A 20,279-nucleotide genomic window follows, 5' to 3' on the forward strand; every position below is an offset into this window, starting at 1 on the left:
ATTACACAACAGTAGGCTTGGTTTGTTTTATTGCACAAAGACTGCAGCAGTCATACTGCACCAAAACAAAAATCTTGCATACACAAGATTTACAGAAAGTTACAAAAAATTAAGCAAAAGAGTATTTACACATAGACAAAATGATAGCAAAGGCTATAGCTGTGTGCAGATAGTCAGATACATTAGTAAATAAAAATATGTATACTAAAATGTACAACTTTGTACATTTTAGTATACATATTTTAAAGTTAAGTCTTCATATAAATAAAATTACAACAAAAGTTACAGCTGCACATAAGGGCACAATAGCACACAAAATAATGTAATATACATTAGTACATAAAAATGGAAATGAAAATATGTATAAAACTGTATAAGGTTAAACAATACATTATCTGCATATAAATAAAATTACAGCAAGGTTACAACAATACATAAGGTTAAACAATTATTCACAGGTAATCAAGGATAAAATCAGTGTGTATGTACAAAAATCAAGTAAAACAATGTGGCTTCTACACAAAAAAAAAAAAAAAAAAAAAAAAAAAAAAGCTGCAAAGGCCAAAGCAGTTACAACAGTTTGTCAAGCAGTAAATGTTATGGACAAGATTAAATTAAACAGCATGATATTTACATATAAACAGAAGTGCAGTAGAAGTGTACATCGGCACACAAGTAGTTGAGGAAACTTAGCATATACTATAATTGTACATACAAGGATCAAATTAAGCAGTTACCATTCACATATAATTAGAGCCACATCTAAGGCCACAGTAGTACTTAAAGGTGGAGATTACAGAGCACATAAATAGTTGAGGTGATGTATTAAATAATATATTAAACGTACCAAAATCTAATTGAACAATGTGATGTCTACATATGAGTAAAATTGTAGCAAAGTTATAGAGCAGTACATAAATAGTCAAAAAAAAATAAGTAATGAGATTGTGAATGTACAAAATTGAGCAATGTGGGATCTACTTATAGATAAAAAATTAGCCAAATGTGCTTGTACATGTGGATTTTTTGGTAGAAATTTAAAAGCATCATACAACTTGTCTGAGTGTATAGGGTTTGGCCAGATGAGTAAAGATGCTATTCTTTTATTGCGTGAAGTGCCTGCATTCCACCAGAATATGATTAATGGTGACATGGGTGTTGCATTCCTTGCACATAGGTGGGTTATCAACCCTCAGTAAATGAGTGGGTCAGATGGCTGGCCTATGCAGAGCCGAGCTAGAACTACTACTTCTCTCCTGTTCCTATGTTGACTAGATTGCCATTGCCTAATTTCATATTTAATCTCATGCAGTTTGTTTGTTAGTTCTTCTGGCCAGGAGTGCTGCCATTGGGCCTTTAACTTTGATTTTATTATTTGTGTGTAATTTATGTATGGAACGCTCAAAGAAGATGTTGAGAAAGAATGAACTGATCTAGCAGCTGCATCTGGGATGTCATTTCCCATAATTCTGATGTGGTTGGGTATCGAGCAAAACTGAACATCGAAATTAAGGATCTTTATTCTATATAACAGTTGTAACACCTCACCAAGCACTGGGTGTGGATTATACACCAGAGAAGAGATAGCCTGTAAAGAGCTTAAAGAGTCTGTATAAATTACACTTTTGGTAGGAGTTTTCTTTTATATGAATAAGTGTGAGCTTTAATGGCTTGTAACTCTGCTATATAATTACTACAATCGGATGAGATTTGGTTCAAGATAGGAAACACAGCAGCACTGCCAACAGAGATCTCTGATCTTGAACCATCAGTTTAGTTGGGCAAGAAATCAGAGTGAACTGCTCTGTGGACATTGAACAGTTGAAGGTAGACAGGTGGGAGTGTATGAGAATTCTGTAGTTGATTGAGCTAGGGGGTTGCAAGATGGGGGGTGCTATTTTGTTTCGTACAGATAGTGTTGTTAATGTTAATGCCTATAGCTTCTTTGATGCGCATACCAAAAGGATGAATGACAGTCTGGCATGTGTAATATTGAGCCTCATGAAGTAGGGAAAAGAGACTGGTCTATGTAGGGTGATCAGGAAGGTACTTTATTTTTGGACCATAGTTGAGTGACACATATTTTTGTTGTTGTTGTTGTTGTCTTGTCCTTTGAAGAGTCTTAGATGTTTCCGTGCGCTCTTTGTACTGCTTTGGCTATGTCTGTGATTTTGTTTGTATAGAGCTGTTGTTCAGGATTAGGATCTATTTCTTGCAAGGCTGCTGTAATTGCTGGACAGGTAAAGATGTGAGTGGGTGTCAGTTCCGTATTGGGGCAGTTGTTGCAGTTTCTATATGTTCTCGTATCATCTGTATTGATCTTCATATTTTTGTCTCAGACATATTTTTGTCTGAGTGATAAAGGGGGTTCATTTTATTCTACATAAAGGCTTTGAATGAGTGGTGTACAAAAGGCACCAGTTATTCGGATACCCTGATAATAGATAGGGTCCAACCACTGGAGTGTGCTCTTCCTTGCAGAACTACTGGGATCCATAATCAAGTTTTGAGCACACAAGTGCACAATAAATGCATAGTAAAGAACTTCAATCGGCACCCCATTCAGTAGAGGATAGGGTGCAGAGGATATTCAATGTTTTTTGCACTTTTCTCAAAGATAACGAATATGCGTAGAGAATGGTAATTTTCTTATAAAGATAAGTCTCAGAAATTTGGCCTCTTGTGCTACTAGGATATTAGTCCGTCCCATTCTTGAATCAGGGTGAAGGGTGTGTTTCCAGCAGAAGTGCACACAGACTCTCTTCTCTGCTGAAAGCTTGAATCCATGACAATGAGCCCAGGAAGAGACATACTGATTGCTTGTTGGATTTGCCTTTCATTGACCCTCGTATTGAAAGAATGACAAATTGTGGAGTCAGCATAAAATCAATTGCTTATTGTAGGAGGAAGCTGTTCAGTGATAGAGTTCACTTTAACAGTGAAGAGAGTCACACTTAAGACAGCCTTTAGCAACACCCTCTTCTTGGTAATATGGCCTAGATAATGTACTTCCCACTCTGACTTGGAAGACTCGGCTGGAAAGAAAGTTTTTAATAAAATGGATAGGTGTCCCCTGAGAACTAAATTGAACGGGTCTTTTAATATACCATATCTTCAGGCTGTGTCATAAGCTTTTCAATGTCAAAAAAAAACTGAAATCACATGTCCTTGTTTCAGAAAAACATATCTTATGTATTTACTTTACTAAAATAAAGAGCCAAAAGGCTTCGTTTCAGCAATGCAAAATTATATAAATTAAGGGGATATTAAATCCAGCATTATTTCAAAGCCGAATACAGAAACTCTAAAAGTTTCATATGAAATTTGGCCAGAGAGCTCACGGGAATGCACTTGCCAACATTTACGAGTTGCCCTAGCTGAAACGAAACTTTTATAGTATTGGCATTTGAAATAATGCTGGATTTAATATTAAATCTGATTAATTTATATAAGTTTGCATCATCGAAATTAAGCCTTTTGGCTCTTTATTTTAGTAAATATGTACCGACAAAGAGTTCGCTTACAAAAAAATACACCTGACACTTTGAGAGGTGTTCTTTAGTACCAAATGAGAGTTTTTGCTCTCTTAAGGTTTCTGTCTGGTCTTTGAGGAGAACCAATCGGTTTGAAACAGCTGTCAGGTCAGTCAAACCTTATCAAAATAGACCAGTAGGAGGCGAATATATGGACGCTTGGGCAGCGATCATGTTCTCCTATAAGGTCTGGCTAGAACAACTAGTAAATGATAAGTGATGTCATTGGTATACTCTTGGATCATGGTTGGGTTGTGGCTGTTGCACTTTTGATCATTATGGCGTAGTTGAAAGAACAGATCACACTCTATGGCTGAGAGATCTGAATTTGAATCCTCTCCCAAATGTGTGAGAATTCTTTATAAGGATTTTTTTTTAAGTTAAGATGAACAAGTATTGTCATTCAACAATGGCAAGGATTTTACTTTTGCAAAATATATGAACTAAGGAACATATAAATAGAGGATATATGCTTGCTTCATACACAAGCATTATTGAAGAAAAAACGAAAGAGTTTGGGAATAGGAACCAAATCTTGGAGGAGATTCAGTGGTAAATCCTGAAGAAAACATTGATTGATTCAGCCAGAGAGGCATGTGGTCTGCAAGGATAGAAAAATCAGAACTCCATAGTGGACACAGGAAGTTAAAGAGACAGTGAAGAAGTTGATAAGAAGTAAGCTTATCAAAATTTCCTGACAAATAAGTCAGCTTGTGCTCTTAGAGAATACAGAGACAAATATAAGAAAGCTAAACACTGTAAAGCTAGCCTAAACAAAAGTCATAGGAAGACTTTGGTAAGAACATAGAAAATAAATATCAAGAAGGTGGCAAAATATTCTGGAGGCTGTTGAAAAAGCTCAGAAATGGAGGAAAGAGTACTATAAAAGGAATTAGAGATGATAAAGGTGACGTGAAAACTGGAGAAAAAGATATCCTTGATGAATACAGTAATTACTGAAAAATTGCTAAGTGAAACAATCAATGACATCACAGTGATAAAAAAACACTCCCCAAGTAAATCCATACTTAAAATAGAAAAAGCCATCAAAAGCCTGAAATGTTGAAAGGCAGCTAGACAAGATGGTATTTGACCAGAAATGCTCAAGTATTGAAGTATAAAAACCTTACAGTGGCTATACTGTATAGTTCAGAAAACCTGCACAGAGGCCTGAGAAGGATTTGGGGCGTAAACAGATGGCATCAATGGCAATATCATATTTAAAAACGAGGATATTAGGAAAGAACTTGAAATTATTAGCATCCAGGAATGTGTTAGCACAGCTAATCTCGGGTGGTATGGTCACTTAAACAGAATGGGAGAGGAAAGAATAGCTAAACAAGTCTTCGCTGCTAGGTTGGCAGGAGAAGGACCCAGAGGAAGACCAAGATATAGGTTGATTGATACAGTAAAAAGTGCCTTAGAAGACAGAAATATAAGATCTGATAATGTTGGAGTCTTGACAGGTAACAGATTGATTTGTAGGAAAATTGTAGATAGATAGGAAGTTAGTGGTGGTGTAACTTTTTCATGTGGTACTATCATATCCTGTACACCCCTTGTGGGTACTATCAGGAATATGATGATGATGATGCTTGCCTCATATTCTAAGTTGCTTTGCCATATTCTCTATATTGGGGAAGAAAGCAGTATAAATGTTGATCATGGAATTAAGCTTTTCATTTTTCTGTCTCATCTGCATTTTTGGCTAATCATCTAACCTTCTTTTAATTGTAATGCCTTTGAACGTGTCTCTAAAATTCCTATTTCCTTCTGAGTCAATAGAAACTTGATCATAGCTCTTCGTTTATAGCAAACCTTTCTTTATAATTCTATTTTTAAAGGGTTGTGAAAAGTAATCAAAGGTGGAAAACTCAGTAAAAAATATTTGCCTGGTTTAGCTTGTTTCATGATTACTAAAAGAGGTAAGATTGTTCATTGCACTTTCATTATAATGTCTCATCTCTTGCATGTTAAGCTCGGACTGTCACTGCCACGTAACTTGGCTTCTTAGTCACCTGATTAATGCTTTGATAGAGCAGTTAATCCTGTCTGCATAGTATATCATAGCTGTCAATTACATGTGTTCCTGAGTTTCCAGGAGAGGAAGCTCTGTCAGCTCCATATGAGACTGGCTAACTTGCTGTTAGTTTTTTTTTTTTTTTCCCATTCTAGACAGGTTTTGACCTCACATCTTTCCAACCAAAAGGCATTGTTGAAGCCACCTGAGTGAGCTATTGAGATTCTTTAAATATGGTGTAGGAATGTCAAATGAAGCTCTGTCAACTGTATTTGGAAAAATGATATCAGGAACAAAGATGAATGTGAAATAAATTAATGGAAACAAGCCAGATGTGTGAGGTAGAAGTTAAATTATCCAAGAAATTGAAAATTTGTTCTTGTATTAAGGTTGCATTTCATGGCCTTCGCCTGTGCCAAGAAGCCAAGAGAGTTGTGGCACAGGCGAAGGCCATGGCATATCAAGATCTGTATGATCAATTAGAAACAAAGGAAGGACAGAGAAAAATTTACCAACTAGCGAAATGTAGAAATAAAGCAGCTAAGGACATCTTACATGTGAGGCAGATCAAAGATGCTGAAGGAAGAGTATTATGGAGGGATGTAGACATAAGAAACAGATGGAAAATATACTTTGAGGAACTTTTGAATGAGGAAAATGCAAGGACTCACAGAGGAGATGGGCAGCCTTCTGAGGGGATGGTGCAGAACATCAGTAGAATGGAAGTGACGGAGGCCATGAAGAGGATGAAGAATGGAAAAGCAGTGGGCCCCGACAGAATTCCAGTGGAGGCATGGAAGGCACTGGGGGAAGAGGGAATCGACCTGCTGTGGGACCTGTTCATGAAAGTTTGCCAACAGGAAAATATACCCGAGGAATGGAGGGAGAGTACTCTTGTTCCCATCTACAAGGGTAAAGGGGATGCACAAGACTGTAAAAATTACAGAGGAATAAAGTTGATGTCCCACACAATGAAGATCCTAGAAAGGGTTCTTGATGGTAGATTGAGGGAGGAGGTGGAGATTGCAAAGGAACAATTTGGCTTCATGCCTGGTAGATCAACAACAGATGCTATCTTTGGGTTACGACAGATGATGGAAAAATATCGAGAGAAACAAAGGGAGCTACATCTGGTATTTATTGATCTGGAGAAAGCATACGATAGAGTGCCAAGGCAAGAAGTCTGGAGGTGTCTGAGGGAGAAGAAGGTGCCGGAGAAATATGTCAGGTTGGTGCGGGAAATGTACAGAAATGTGAAAACAAGCGTTCGGACCTGTTTGGGACAGACAGAAAGTTTTCAAGTAACAGTTGGCTTACATCAAGGGTCAGCATTAAGTCCGTTTCTGTTTAATATTGTGATGGAGGTGGTAACAGAGGAGGTGAGAGAAGATGCACCTTGGACAATGTTATATGCAGATGACATCTTGCTGTGTGTAGATTCAAGAGAAGAAGCGGAAACTAAACTGGAAAGATGGAGAAAAGTACTGGAAGAGAGAGGTATGAGAGTGAGCAGAAGTAAGACAGAGTATATGTGTTGCGCAGTGGGTGGTGGCCAGGAGACAGATCTGGAGCTGGAAGGAAATGTCATCAGGAAGGTGAGAGACTTTAGATACTTAGATTCAACAGTGGAAGAAGATGGAGGAGCTGAGAAGGAAGTGGGATGCAGGATACAAGCGGGTTGGAGGAACTGGAGGGAGATGGCTGGAGTGTTATGCGATAAGAGGGTGCCGATCAATCTGAAAGGCAAAATTTATAGGACAGTAGTGAGGCCAGCTATGACATATGCTATAGAAACTGTGGCACTGAGGAAAAATAACATCAGCAGGATGGAAGTAGCAGAGATGAGAATGGTTAGGTGGATGTGCGGTGTGACCAGAAAGGATCATCTGAGAAATGACTATGTCAGGGGAACAGTGAAAGTTACGAACTTAGGAGCGAAAATACAGGAGGCAAGGTTGAGATGGTTTGGTCATGTGATGAGGAGGGAGGACGAATATGTGGGAAGAAGGGTCATGCAGATGGATGTGCAAGGAAGGCGGAAGCGTGGGCGGCCAAAGAAGAGATGGAGGGAGCTGGTAGAAGAGGACTTGAAGATGAAGAACTTGGATGTGGTGACAGCCCAAGACAGGAAGGTGTGGAGGAGACTCATAACCAACAGTGACCCCACTTAAGTGGGAGAAGCTGTAGAAGAAGAAGATTAAGGTTGCATTTCATACTAGAAATGAAAGAAAAAAATTGGGTAGTGAATTGTTTTGCTAATCCAGTAATTACTAATACTGATTTTTATATGAATTGAGCTGTAAATAGATTCAAATAAATAGCTATGATAATTTTGTCGCTGATGTTTGGTTGTTACTGCTACAGCAAAATTTTAAAATGAAACTAGTGTGTTTACATTTATTTATTTATTTATTATATACTTTCTCACTGTAATATTGTGCTAGAATTTTAAGTGAAGGTTTATTTTATATTTTCTAATACAGCACGTCCTTGAATCTATCAATTTATCACCTTCCCTATACTGCTGTCTCCTTGAAGATTACTTGGCTTTTTTTCTACCATCAGATGGTAGTACCATTCCACCATTACCAATCCCTACTAATCTATTAACACAAGCTGGACAGCAAGCATTTCCCACATCTTACTTCAGGTAATGCATAAAATTTTAATTCTTTTTTGTTACATTATGTGCATTTTTGTGTCAGTGTACTTGAGCATTTCTCATCTCATTATTGTTTGTTATTGTTGTTGAAGGTGTTGGCAGCTTGGGGTTGAGGAATGCATTTCATCTATTTCATTTTCCCACTTCCCACTATATTTTTAACATTAAATTCAGTCTGCCACTTGTAATATATTACATGCAGCTCTCTTGATTCAGGGCATTGTTCTTCTCTTGTATCACTGTTATGGCTGTAGCAAAACAGGATATTCAGAAGATAAACATTTCCATTATCAAAAGAGATTAAAGATTTCTTTTAAAGAAAACAGAATCATTCAGAAGGTTCAAAGAAATTTACTCGAAACATAAGCAAACATGACTTGAAAGTATCATTTAATAAAAAATAAAAAAAATAAAAAAATTATTTCAATCTCCAAATCAGACTATAAAAGCAGCAGTGATTCTCTCATATGTACAATCAGTCACAGATAAAATAGCAAGATTGCTTCACCAACAAAACTTTAATGTTAGCTTTTTACCAAATCAATAAAATCTGTAATCGCCTTAAACCGCCACATCTGCCACTTTAAAAACCAGATATCTACAAGGTCAGTTGCAATTGTGGTCTACACTACATAGGACAGACAGGCAGATCTGGAAAGATGCACTGATCGGAACACTTCAGGAACATTGAAAATAAAAGCACCGATCAAGGCTGGCAGTTCACTAGAGATGTTAACTGTTTTTTTACTTGCTTTCTAATTTTTTAGTTTATTCATGTTATTTCCTGATGAAGTGAAATAAAGCATTTCACGAAATTAGTTGAAATAAAAAATAGTATCTATTTGGCATCTTTGTGGTGAAATAATGGATAAAATATTTCTATAATTTAGTAATTAACATTGAATGACTTTCATTTTGTGTGGGTGAGATTAATTATACTTTGATTGGTCGTTGCAAGCAAAGAACTCTCAGATGATAATTTCAAGAGATCAGTGTAATATGATACTTTATAACTTCAGAAAATTTTAAAAAAATCTATTGATATTAGAGGCCTAACATACTTAAGACTAATTTGTTGTAAAAGTTAGTGCTACATGTTTAAATTACTCATATCATGGTATTCTACATCCCTTGAGTGTACATACCAGGATTCTGATAAAGTAAAAACCATACTCTTGAGAATTGTACATTGTTCACTCTTTTACTAGATAACTAAAAGTTGTTGAATTTCTCCATGGGGGTCAGCAGACTCATCATGGGAGGTTCATTCAACTAACAGTATGGTTATCATATTGAATTTTAAAATCCTTAACACTCCCTGCATCATTCACATTGTAATGTTTTCCATTCACTCACAATTCTCCAGTAAAAAATCTACTCTTTACACCCTTCACCATGCTGTTATACAATTTCCAGAAATGGCTTCTGGTTCTTCCTCTTTCACCTTCTATTTTTATATTAATCTGATAATTCTCTCCCTTACTTAAATATACATCTGTCATATCACCTCTTTTCCTCCTCTCTGCTAAACCCTGTAATTCCTTTTAACCTCTCTCTCCCCCACATTCAAGAATGCTCTGATAATCTCTTAGTCATTTATCTCTGGATATTCTCCAATGTTTGCACATCACAATGAAACCAGGTGACCAAATATACATACCAGATAACATCTAACATAGATTTTGCTCTTTAGCAGAACATGCATATACAGAATATCATATACTGACTGACTGTATGTTTTGCTATCACTATTATTTTATTATATAACAATAAAATAAAATATAATAATAATAATCTGTTTCAGTTGTTGTAAGCAGGCAGCAAATTTTGAACCTTGAAGTTAAGCATCGCTGCATAATAATTTCTAGTTACTTGCACATTGTGATCAAATGTAATTTATCCACATTCGTAACAAAGTTCAAATTTAAAAAAGGAATAGAAGTTGTAACAAATCAATAAGTTGAAAGTATCTGATTCAGTTATTGTTGCATTAATGGAAGCATCACATAAAGTTTATAATGAATAAATAATGCTTCAAATTTCAAATTGCACTTTTTAATCAAGTGAGAGAAAGACTTAAATTTGATCACTCTGTAGACACATGGATATATAATACATACATGAAAATTGAGGAAATAAGTTTTCACTGCATGAAGAGCTGTTATCTGATTTTTCTTCTAACATTGTGTCATATAATTTGAGAAATAATTCTTCTCTTGAACCATGTGTTAAGCTTTTTTAATGAATGTGCCTATATGAAAGTAAGTTTTAACATTTAATAAAACAAGCAAAAAAAAGCATTTATCATATTCATTTGGGCAGATATTCTACAGTAAAGCTTTTATTAATGAAACTCACTTCAGGAATATCTGAATTTTGTTCAGATATGAAAGTTCAGAATTGAAGATTCTGTTAAATTTGAGTAACATCAGTGCATCTTAAAATTATTAATTACTGTTATTTTGTTAAGATAATGGATATATTTTTCTCTTATAATAGGTGTGAATCAAAATGATGTGCACAGTTTGATACATTTATTGAGGAGAAAAAAGTATTTGAAAAAAAAAGACATTATTATTATATGACACCTCCAGGGAGTCCAAAGACTCATCAGGGGGGGTGAGTGCCAGCAGCATCGAACAATTGAATCCCTTCCAACTACTAACTGTGCTCAAACTTGCTTAACTTTTTTGCATGAGCCATTATTACCAGAGGCTCTACCAATCGAGCAACCTTTGCTGGGATTATGGCATCATTTTGACTCATCCTGTATTTAACTATTCCAAAGGGATGTTACATGTTTATATGACACTAGGTTCCAATTTTAGTATATGAGTGGCAAGATGCATGTTATTACTTGAAAGCATTCTTTTTTTTTTTTTTTTTAAATAACAAAACCTGTGGTGCGTTCATAATTAGAAGAAACACACGTATAAACCACAGTGAAAATTATTTAATTGTAAATATTTCATCCTGAGTATCTGAGGACATCATCAGAACAGTATTTAAACAAAATTAGGAATAACATACAGTTAGTGCACATGATTACAATAGAATCTCATGAAGACGTGCATAACGTGCTAAAGTAGTACAAAAAAACGTTAATTATTTAACACAATTTTGTATGATAATTTCCCATACTTTAGGAATAGTAAGAACATCGTTGCGGTTTAGGTTTGGTCTGTGTAGTAGGGCTTCAGAACTTTCTTTGTATAAACGTTCAATAAAGATCTATGTAAAAGTTCTCGGAACATCAAGACCACATTCGTCTTCTTAAACCGTAGAAATCTGGCCTCTCTCAACATGGAATTGAAAATCCAAACCATAGGATCCATTGGGAAAAGGCTAAACTTTTACATAGATCTTTATTGAACGTTTATACAAAGAAAGTTCTGAAGCCCTACTACACAGACCAAACCTAAACCACAACGACGTTCTTACTATTCCTAAAGTATGGGAAATTATCATACAAAATTGTGTTAAATAATTAATGTTTTTTTGTACTACTTTAGCACGTTATGCACGTTTTCATGAGATTCTATTGTAATCATGCGCACTAACTGTATGTTATTCCTAATTTTGTTTAAATACTGTACTGATGACATCCTAAGATACTTAGGTTTGAAATATTTACAATTAAATAATTTTCACTGTGGTTTATACGTGTGTTTCTTCTAATAATTAAAGCATTCATTGTTCCAACTTGCAGTTCTTTACACCTAGAAGGGGAGGAGTTTTTCATCAAAATATTTGGGGGGTATGTTAGCACGTAAATCAACATACTACTAGTACTTTAACTAGCAAATATTGCAGTCAGGTGGTTTATGTTAGCTTGGTATGTTATTATTGAAAATGGTTGTGTACATTTTTGTTGAAAAATATAGTTAGCATTTTGTGCATTTTTTCGTTTTAAACATGTTGTTATGGACTTTACAACTGTGTTATAAATAACTATTTTAATTTCCCGACATTTCACCCTTCATATTAAGGTCATCTGAAGTATATACAGAGACAAGCTGAATTACATTTCACACAGTATGCTAAAGAGACAATGATTTGATCAATGGTTATTCTACTGGCATGACCTCCAGTGAAAATAGAATATTAAAAAAAAATTAAATAACAAAAAATACAAATAAAAAATAAATTAATTAAAAACTATATCAAAGCTATATTCTACTTAAGATAACATCAGAGAAACATTCTTTCATATAGATAGCTTTCTTACAGTAACAATGATGTCCTAATTTTACATGACAATTGTTATATTAGATTTAAGATTCTGGATTACTTATGGTTGTATTTATAGTTAACACTGAGGGAGGAAGGTTAAGTGGGTAGAATATGTGCCTTCCATATGCTTGGAAGTTTTAGACCATCATTATTGTTAATGATTAGGGTGGTCAATAAGGATCTCACAAGCTTCCTTAAATTTACGTTCATACCATGTGTGTGATGTAAACAAATAGATCTTTTCCAGTCAATTCTATGTAAACTGTTCAGGGCATGATCAGAAAGACCAGCTTCACCATAATTATTTAATGTGTTGTTTGTTTCTTTTGTCTGATAAGAATTGTTCATCCTGTTTCCCCTATATAGGATAGATTACAGGTGCAATAAATATGGTATACTTCAGGGTGGGCCAGCAGAGGGAGCGGGTCTTTAGATGAGCTGAGTAAGCTCTTTAATTTTGTAGGAGGTTTAAAGGTGGTTTTAAGGTTGTATTTCTGTAGTATTCTGTTTATTTTATCTGATGTTCCTTTAATGTATGGAATGGTTATAGTTTTATTGTGGTCTAGTTTATCTTTGTTTTTTAGTGAGGTCTTGTAAAGAATTTTGTTGATAATATTTTGGCTGTAACAATTTTTTAGGAAAGTATTGCTGATAACTTTAAATTCATCTTTAAGTGCTTGTTCATTGGAGCAAATATTCAAAGCCCTGTTTTTTAGAGTATTAATGACACCTAGTTTTCGTTTCGGGTGGTGGTGGTAGGAGTTTGTGTGTATATATTGGCCACTATGTGTTGGTTTCTTGTAAACATTGGAGGAAAGACTGCCAGAAGGAAGACATGTGACAAGTGTATCTGGAAACGGAAGTGTTTTCTGCTTTTCAATGTTCTGCTTAAAGACCCACTCCCTCCGCTGGCCCACCCTGGAGTATACCATATTTATTGCACCTGTAATCTACCCTATATAGGGAGAAACAAGATGCACAATTCCTATCAGACAAAAGGAACATAAACGACACATTAAATATAATAACAATGATGAAGCTGGTCTTTCTGATCATGCCCTGAACAGTTTACATAGAATTGACTGGAAAAGATCTACTTGTTTACATCACACCAAAACATGGCAAATTTAAGGAAGCTTGAGAGATCCTTATCAACCACCCTAATCATTAACAATAATGATGGTCTAAAAATCCTAAGCATATGGATGGCACATATTCTACCACTTAACCTTTCTCCCTATCCAGAATCTTAAATCTAATATAACAATTGTCATGTAACATTAGGACATCATTGTTACTGTTATAAAGCTGTCTATATGAAAGAATGTTTCTCTGATGTTTTCTTAAATAAAATATAGCTTTGATGTAGTTCTTAATTAATTTTTTATTTGTATTTTTTGTTGTTTAATTTTTTTTTTATATTCTATTTTCACTTGCTCTCATGCCAGTAGAATAACCATTGATCAAATCATTGTCTCTTTAGCATACTGTGTGAAATGTGATTCAGCTTGTCTCTGTATATATGTATATACTCCAGATGATGACCTTAATATGAAGGTCGAAACGTCGGAAAATTAAAATAGTTATATATAACACGGATATGCGAATGCTGATCACCGTGTAACACTAAAGGGAAGGATTGTGCATGATTTGTAACTTCGTTTTGACAACTGTCACTGATAAATATATATCAGTTTTGGTTTTCATGAGTTCTCAAATTAATTTGTGTTCATTAATGGTGAGCAAGCATGTTATTTCCAGGAGTGTGTCATTTACTGTTTAGCACTGTGTGCACGCGCGCGCGCACACACACACACACAGTCGATGTTAATACTATAAATACCTTAGTATTTCTTCCTGTGAATCTGGAAAATGTTTAATAAATGATGTATTCATATCAAATGAATTCAACAACTTCACCATGCAGAGAATCCTACCATTGGTTTGGTGTACACCTGATTTCTACAATTTTTTTGCCAGCAGGATAAATAAAATGCAATGTGAGGTAACATTTCTTGACGTGGAGTTGAAACTCCCTAATTGATGGATTTATTGTGATCCTCTGCAATTTATATTGCAGTAGTTAAGTGATAGTTATGCTGGATTTTTAATATACAGATAACCACCCTCTTAGAGAATATTCCTCTGAAACCTCAGACCCAATTATTGAAGTATATCACCATGTATTTAGACTTAGATCCTTGGTTACTCATAATAAAATTTAATAGAATGAATACAGCATAGTGAAATAATGAATGGCAGGTTTAATTGTTCTGACATTCTCTCTCTCTCTCTCTCTCTCTCTCTCCTCTCACACACACACACACAAAATCAGTAAAAAAAAATTTTTAAGCCTAAAGCCCTATGAGAGTTGCTCTGTATGGATGCTGTTTGGCAGCAGACATAAGAATTAGTTTCCCAAATCTTGAAGTTTAACACAACCATATTTATTTAGATTATGGCTGTTTTTTAACCATAATATCATTGTTTGAAATTTAGATTAAAGATTTGAAATGATTGAGATTTTTTTATGAGATGAAGTGTGACCAGTAAGTGAAATTAAAGGTTTTGGCTAATTTAAAGGAGGGGAGGTCATCAGCATCTGCTATGGGATGGAGAGGATAATTTGGTTTATGAATTTTAGTTGATTTTTATTGCTTTGAGGGGAGGGAATAGGACTAAAAGGTTTTTTAACAACTTCAGGAACCCAAGATGTGACATTTTCTGCTATTAACGCAGCCATTAGCTCTTCTCTTCTATTTTCGACCCTGAACTTTGGAGCATTCTCTGATATTTTAGATAAATCTGCCCACAAAGAATTTCAGAAAATAAAGGATAAACATATTAAACAACATAACCTTTACAGATCTTCTCAGCAACAGATGCAGCCTCTTGAAGCTGTCTTTAACCTTTAAAAAATGTATATTTTTTAAAATAGCTTTTAAAAAATAACATCCTGGCCTCCTCAAGTTATTAAAAAAAAACTCAAACCTTTTAATCTCCCCCCCACCACCAATATATACAGATTAACCTCATTGTCTCATAGTAGATGCCACTTACTTCTCCCCTCCACTCCTCTAAATCTTTAATCTCACGTATTGGCCACAGTTCATCTTATCTAAAAAAATTCCAAATCTTTAATCCAAAATTTAGTTTTAACCAATAATGATATTGTAGTGATCTTTGACACCTGCTTATTTACAAATATCCCTCTTTCTGACACTTTATTTAAATTTACTGAAAAGGTTTCTTATCCCCCCCCCCCCAAACATCATTGATCTCTTTTTTTGGCATCCTTACTTCTCTTAGAAGGACACCTTATTGAAACAGAAGGTACTTCCATGGGTTCACCCCTACTCTGTCCAGTTTCTGTATAGAGAAACATGTTATTGAAAAACATGTTTCTCTTGATGCTGCCATTCTCAAACCTTCTATTTGGATAAGATACATTGATGTGTTCTCTGTTTGACTAGATGGCTCAGACACATTACTCTTTCCTCCTCCACCTCAGCCAGCACTGCAGAATCTGGTTCACTATAGAAAAAGAAAATAATAGCCTGCCTTTTTTGAATATTCTAATTGTGCAATGGTCAAATTGGCATCCTTTCTTCCTCAGATTACAGAAAACTCATCAACACAGGTAGATGACTGTCCCACTATCCCCCCCTCCCCTCTTTCAACAATATGGTCTCATTAAAACCATTGTGAACAGAGCATCCATCCACTGTTCTATCCAGGCTTTAATTAGTAAATTTCCTTCATAATGCTTATTTATTTATTCATGTGGGTCCCCCCCCTTCCTCGACCGCCTCTTAGGACTGGTTGAGCCCTCCTAATGAGGGATGAAGTACTATATCTTAAGACTATCATCTGTGTTCACGGGGCCAGTTTGCCTGCTTGTGGGATGAAAATCTCCAGATACATCGGGGGGGGGGGGGGAGAGATAAGAAACCTTTGGGCATGGACCCTACAGTCCATGCCCAAGACCGGCTAACTTGACTATGGCTGAGAAAGATCCTTAAGCACCTCACGCCATTGACGGGAATTGAACCCAGGACGCTCTTTCCCTGGACATATGGTTGCGAAGTGCATAGCCACTAGGCTAACTGTGCAGACCCTTCATAATGGGATCCATATGAATAATGAATAACAGAGGGAATAATGTACATCCTTGTCTGACACTAGATTTAACATCAAACATCTTTCTATACTTCAGTTCTAACTGCTGACTTACAACTCAAATAAAGACTAAGCATTGCTTCAAATAATACTCCATTAACACCATTTAACTATAATGTTTTCAGTAGCTTTTCTCTTGTCATATGCCTTTTTCAGGCCTACAAAACTTAAATACAGATCTTTATTATATTCCCATGATTTTGCGGCTATTTGTCATAAAGTGAAAATCTAATCCTGGCGGCCTCTATTTGGCCTGAATCCAGCTTGTTCTTCACCAAACTTCCCTTCCGCAAACCTTCTCAAGTATACTTGTATAAATCCTACTAGGAACACTCAATAGGAAAATGCCTCTGTAATTCTCATATTCAGTTTTATTTCCCTCTTTTTATATATGGGTATTATGAGAGCTGTACTCAAAATATCTCAAATTCATCCCTCTGGCCAGGCCTTCTGAACTATGCAGTGTAGCCACCATAAGACTTTTATACCTCCATAGTTGAGCATTTCTGGCCGAATATCATCTACTTCAGCTACCTTTCCACATTTCAGGCTTTTGAAGGCTTTTTCTATTAAGTATGGATATATATTCCTGATTGCAAGCCTGTTGAGTGTTTTTTCTACTGTACTGTCATTGCTTGTTTCATTTAGCAATTTTTCAAAATAATTACTGCATATCAAGGATGGGAGAGGGGGGGTGCTTAAGGATCAAAGCTGTATAACTGAGAGGAGACCTTCACATAGCCTTTAAAGGAATAATACAGAGAACCAACCAGGGTTTCTGACCTAATGTCCAGTCATCACCTTCTCGTGTGCGCCCTGTTAGGTATCTACCTCTATACCAAATGAACGATCATGACTTGGCAATTTGCGATTTTACTGGCCAGATTGTATTCTTATTGGCTTAAATGATGTGGCAGAATTCCATGTTGGCTGGGGCATTGGCAGGTTAAACAAGGCCCTTATTGTCTTTTCCAGGGAACCTGGACGAACTGGAACACATCCTGAAACACGCCCCAACTCAACATCACCAGAGTTCAAGAACGGTACTATCAACATAAGAAGCCTGAATGGCAAAGAAATGGAGCTAGCAGAGAAATTAGATAAATACCAGATTGACATAATAGGAATGACTGAAGCAAAAAAGATGAAAAGTGGTGAAATCTTTCCGAGCAGTAAATACAAAATGCTATATTCAGGCAATGACAATCAAGGAAAAGGAGTAGCCATAGCATTCAACACTAAATACAAAGCAAATCTTCTTGAATCGTAGCCAATATCAAGTAGAGTTATGTGGACAAATGTCAGAATGGGGAACTGGACAATGAGACTTATTTGTGCCTATGGTCCCACAGAAGGTTCTACTAAGTAGAAGTGGAGGAATTTTGGGGGGCTTTAGAGAAAGCAACTGACGATGAAAAAGGAAAAGTTGGTCCTTGTTGGGTATCTAAATAGCAGAGTAAGAAATAATTGTCAGACATACAAACATATTTTGGGAAAATTTGGAGAAAAGATCAAAGCTATGGCAAATACCCATTGGATTTCTGCTCAGGACATGGACTGTATATTGCTAACACAATGTTCCAACATAAAAATGTGCACAAATTCACATGGAGAGAGAAGAGGCAAGGAATAAGAAGATTGTCATTGACTATGTTATTGCCGATAGTGTTATTTTCTCCCTGCTGCAGGACACTAGAGTGTACAGATGATTTGACATTGGAAGTGATCGCCATTTAGTTTTGAGCAGGAGAAAATTGAATTTCATATTGAAAAGAAGAAGAATGTTTTAAAGCGAATAAAAGTTGAGCATCTCTCAGATGTGAACTGTAGACTAAAATACACAAACATTATTCAAGAAAAATGAAAGAGTTTGAGAACGGGGACTAAACCTTGGAGATTCAGTGGCAAACCCTGAAGAAAACATTGATTAATTCAGGCAGAGAGGCATGTGGTGAAGTTGTCTGCAAGGATAGAAAAATCAGAACTCCATAGTGGACACAGGAAGTTAAAAGGCAGTGAAGGAAAAGAAGAAAGCTTATCAAAAATTCCTGACAAATAACAGAGAGAAATGTAAGAAAGCTAAAAAAAAAAAAAAAAAGTCATGGGAAAACTTTGGTAAGAACATAGAAAATAAATATCAAGAAGGTGACAAAATATTCTGGAGGCTGTTGAAAAAGCTCAGACATGGAGTAAAGGGAGGAAAGAGTGCTGTAAAAGGAATTAAAGGTGACATGAAAACTGAAGAAAAAGATATCCTTGATGAATGGAGTAATTATTCTGAAAAATTGCTAAATGAAACAATCAACGACAGCACAGTGGTAAAAGACACTCTACAGGCATGCAATCAAGAATACATATCCATACTTGAAATAGGAAAAGCCATCAAAAGCCTGAAATGTGGAAAGGCAGCTGGAGTAGATGATATTCGACCAGAAATGCCGAAGTATGGAGGTATAAAAGTCTTGCAGTGGCTGCACTGCATATTTCAGAAGGACTGGACAGAGGGATGAATTTGAGATATTTTGAGTAGAGCTCTCATAATACCCATATATAAAAAGAGGGAAATAAAACTGAATGTGAGAATTACAGAGGTATTTCCCTACTTAGTGTTCCTGGTCAGATTTATGCAAGTATACTTGAAACGGCTTGAGATGGCATCAATGTCAATATCTTATTAAAAATGAGGTTATTATGAAAGAACTTGACATTGTTAGCATCCAAGAATGTGTTAGCAGAGTTAATCTCAGGCAGTATGGTCACAACAGAATGGGAGAAGAAAGATTAGCAAAATAAGTGTTCTCTGCCAGGTTGGCAGAAAAATACCCAGAGGAAGACCAAGATATAGGTGGATTGATAATGTTGAAGTCTTGACTGGTAACAGATTGGAGAAAAATTTGTAGATAGGAAGTTAGTAATGATGTAAGTTTTTCATGTAGGACTGTCATATCCTCTCAGGAATTTGATGATGAAATAACATAATTCCCCATGTCACAAACTTACTAAATCTATGCCTAGAAGAGGGAAAGATTCTAGAAAACTGGAAGGGAAAAAAATGCTACTTTGATATTTTTATTTAAAAAAGGAGACAAAGAAGTGGTAGAGAACTATAAACCAATCTGTTCAAAATTATCACAGAAGTAATAACAAACAGGTTATCCCCTCTTCTAGACTCAAATCAACTTATAGAACAAGCAGGATTCGATAAAGGCTTTACCACAATTGATCATATTCATGCATTACATTTATCGTCTTTGGTAATAGCAGTGTATTCGTTAGTTTTCAGATTTTAAGGCCAATACTTAGTGGTATATTGTAACTTAGTATGTTAGATGTTTTTATCTCTATTCTATTGGTTATATTCAGAGCAAAGAATTGCAAACAAAACCAAGAAGGAAGCCAAGTCTGGAATTTGTTGAATGGAACAACTGTCTGTACCATGTTTTGAGGATTCTTGAGATTGGTTTGGAAAATACCTGAAATGTTTGGAATTGAGACTATGTGCTGTTTCAGGGTTATTTGAGGCAGGCTTATAAGAATCAAAAACACATTATAGTCCTTAGTGAGAAGCTATTTAGTTATATAATATGGATATGGAGAAGTTCCTGTTTGAGATCTTGTGGGTTAGAGCATACAACATGAGCATGATGCGGTA

At 35.7% G+C, this 20,279-nt stretch overlaps 1 protein-coding gene across 3 annotated transcripts in view; it reads left to right on the forward strand.

Moving 5' to 3' along the window:
- Positions 1-20,279, forward strand: part of LOC150108870 (sphingomyelin phosphodiesterase 4) — a 295,822-nt gene that overhangs the window by 101,444 nt on the left and 174,099 nt on the right. For all 3 annotated transcript variants that reach the window (XM_090403908.1, XM_090403915.1, XM_090403923.1), the window contains exon 6: positions 8,037-8,203. In XM_090403908.1, the coding sequence (XP_090260034.1) occupies positions 8,037-8,203 (167 nt within the window). The remainder of the gene's footprint in view (positions 1-8,036; positions 8,204-20,279) is intronic.

The sequence above is a fragment of the Typopeltis vanoorti genome, chromosome 2, assembly GCF_054136105.1.
Source record: "Typopeltis vanoorti isolate ZY-2024b chromosome 2, IOZ_Tvanoo_1.0, whole genome shotgun sequence".
NCBI classification, from domain to species: Eukaryota; Metazoa; Arthropoda; class Arachnida; order Uropygi; family Thelyphonidae; genus Typopeltis; species Typopeltis vanoorti.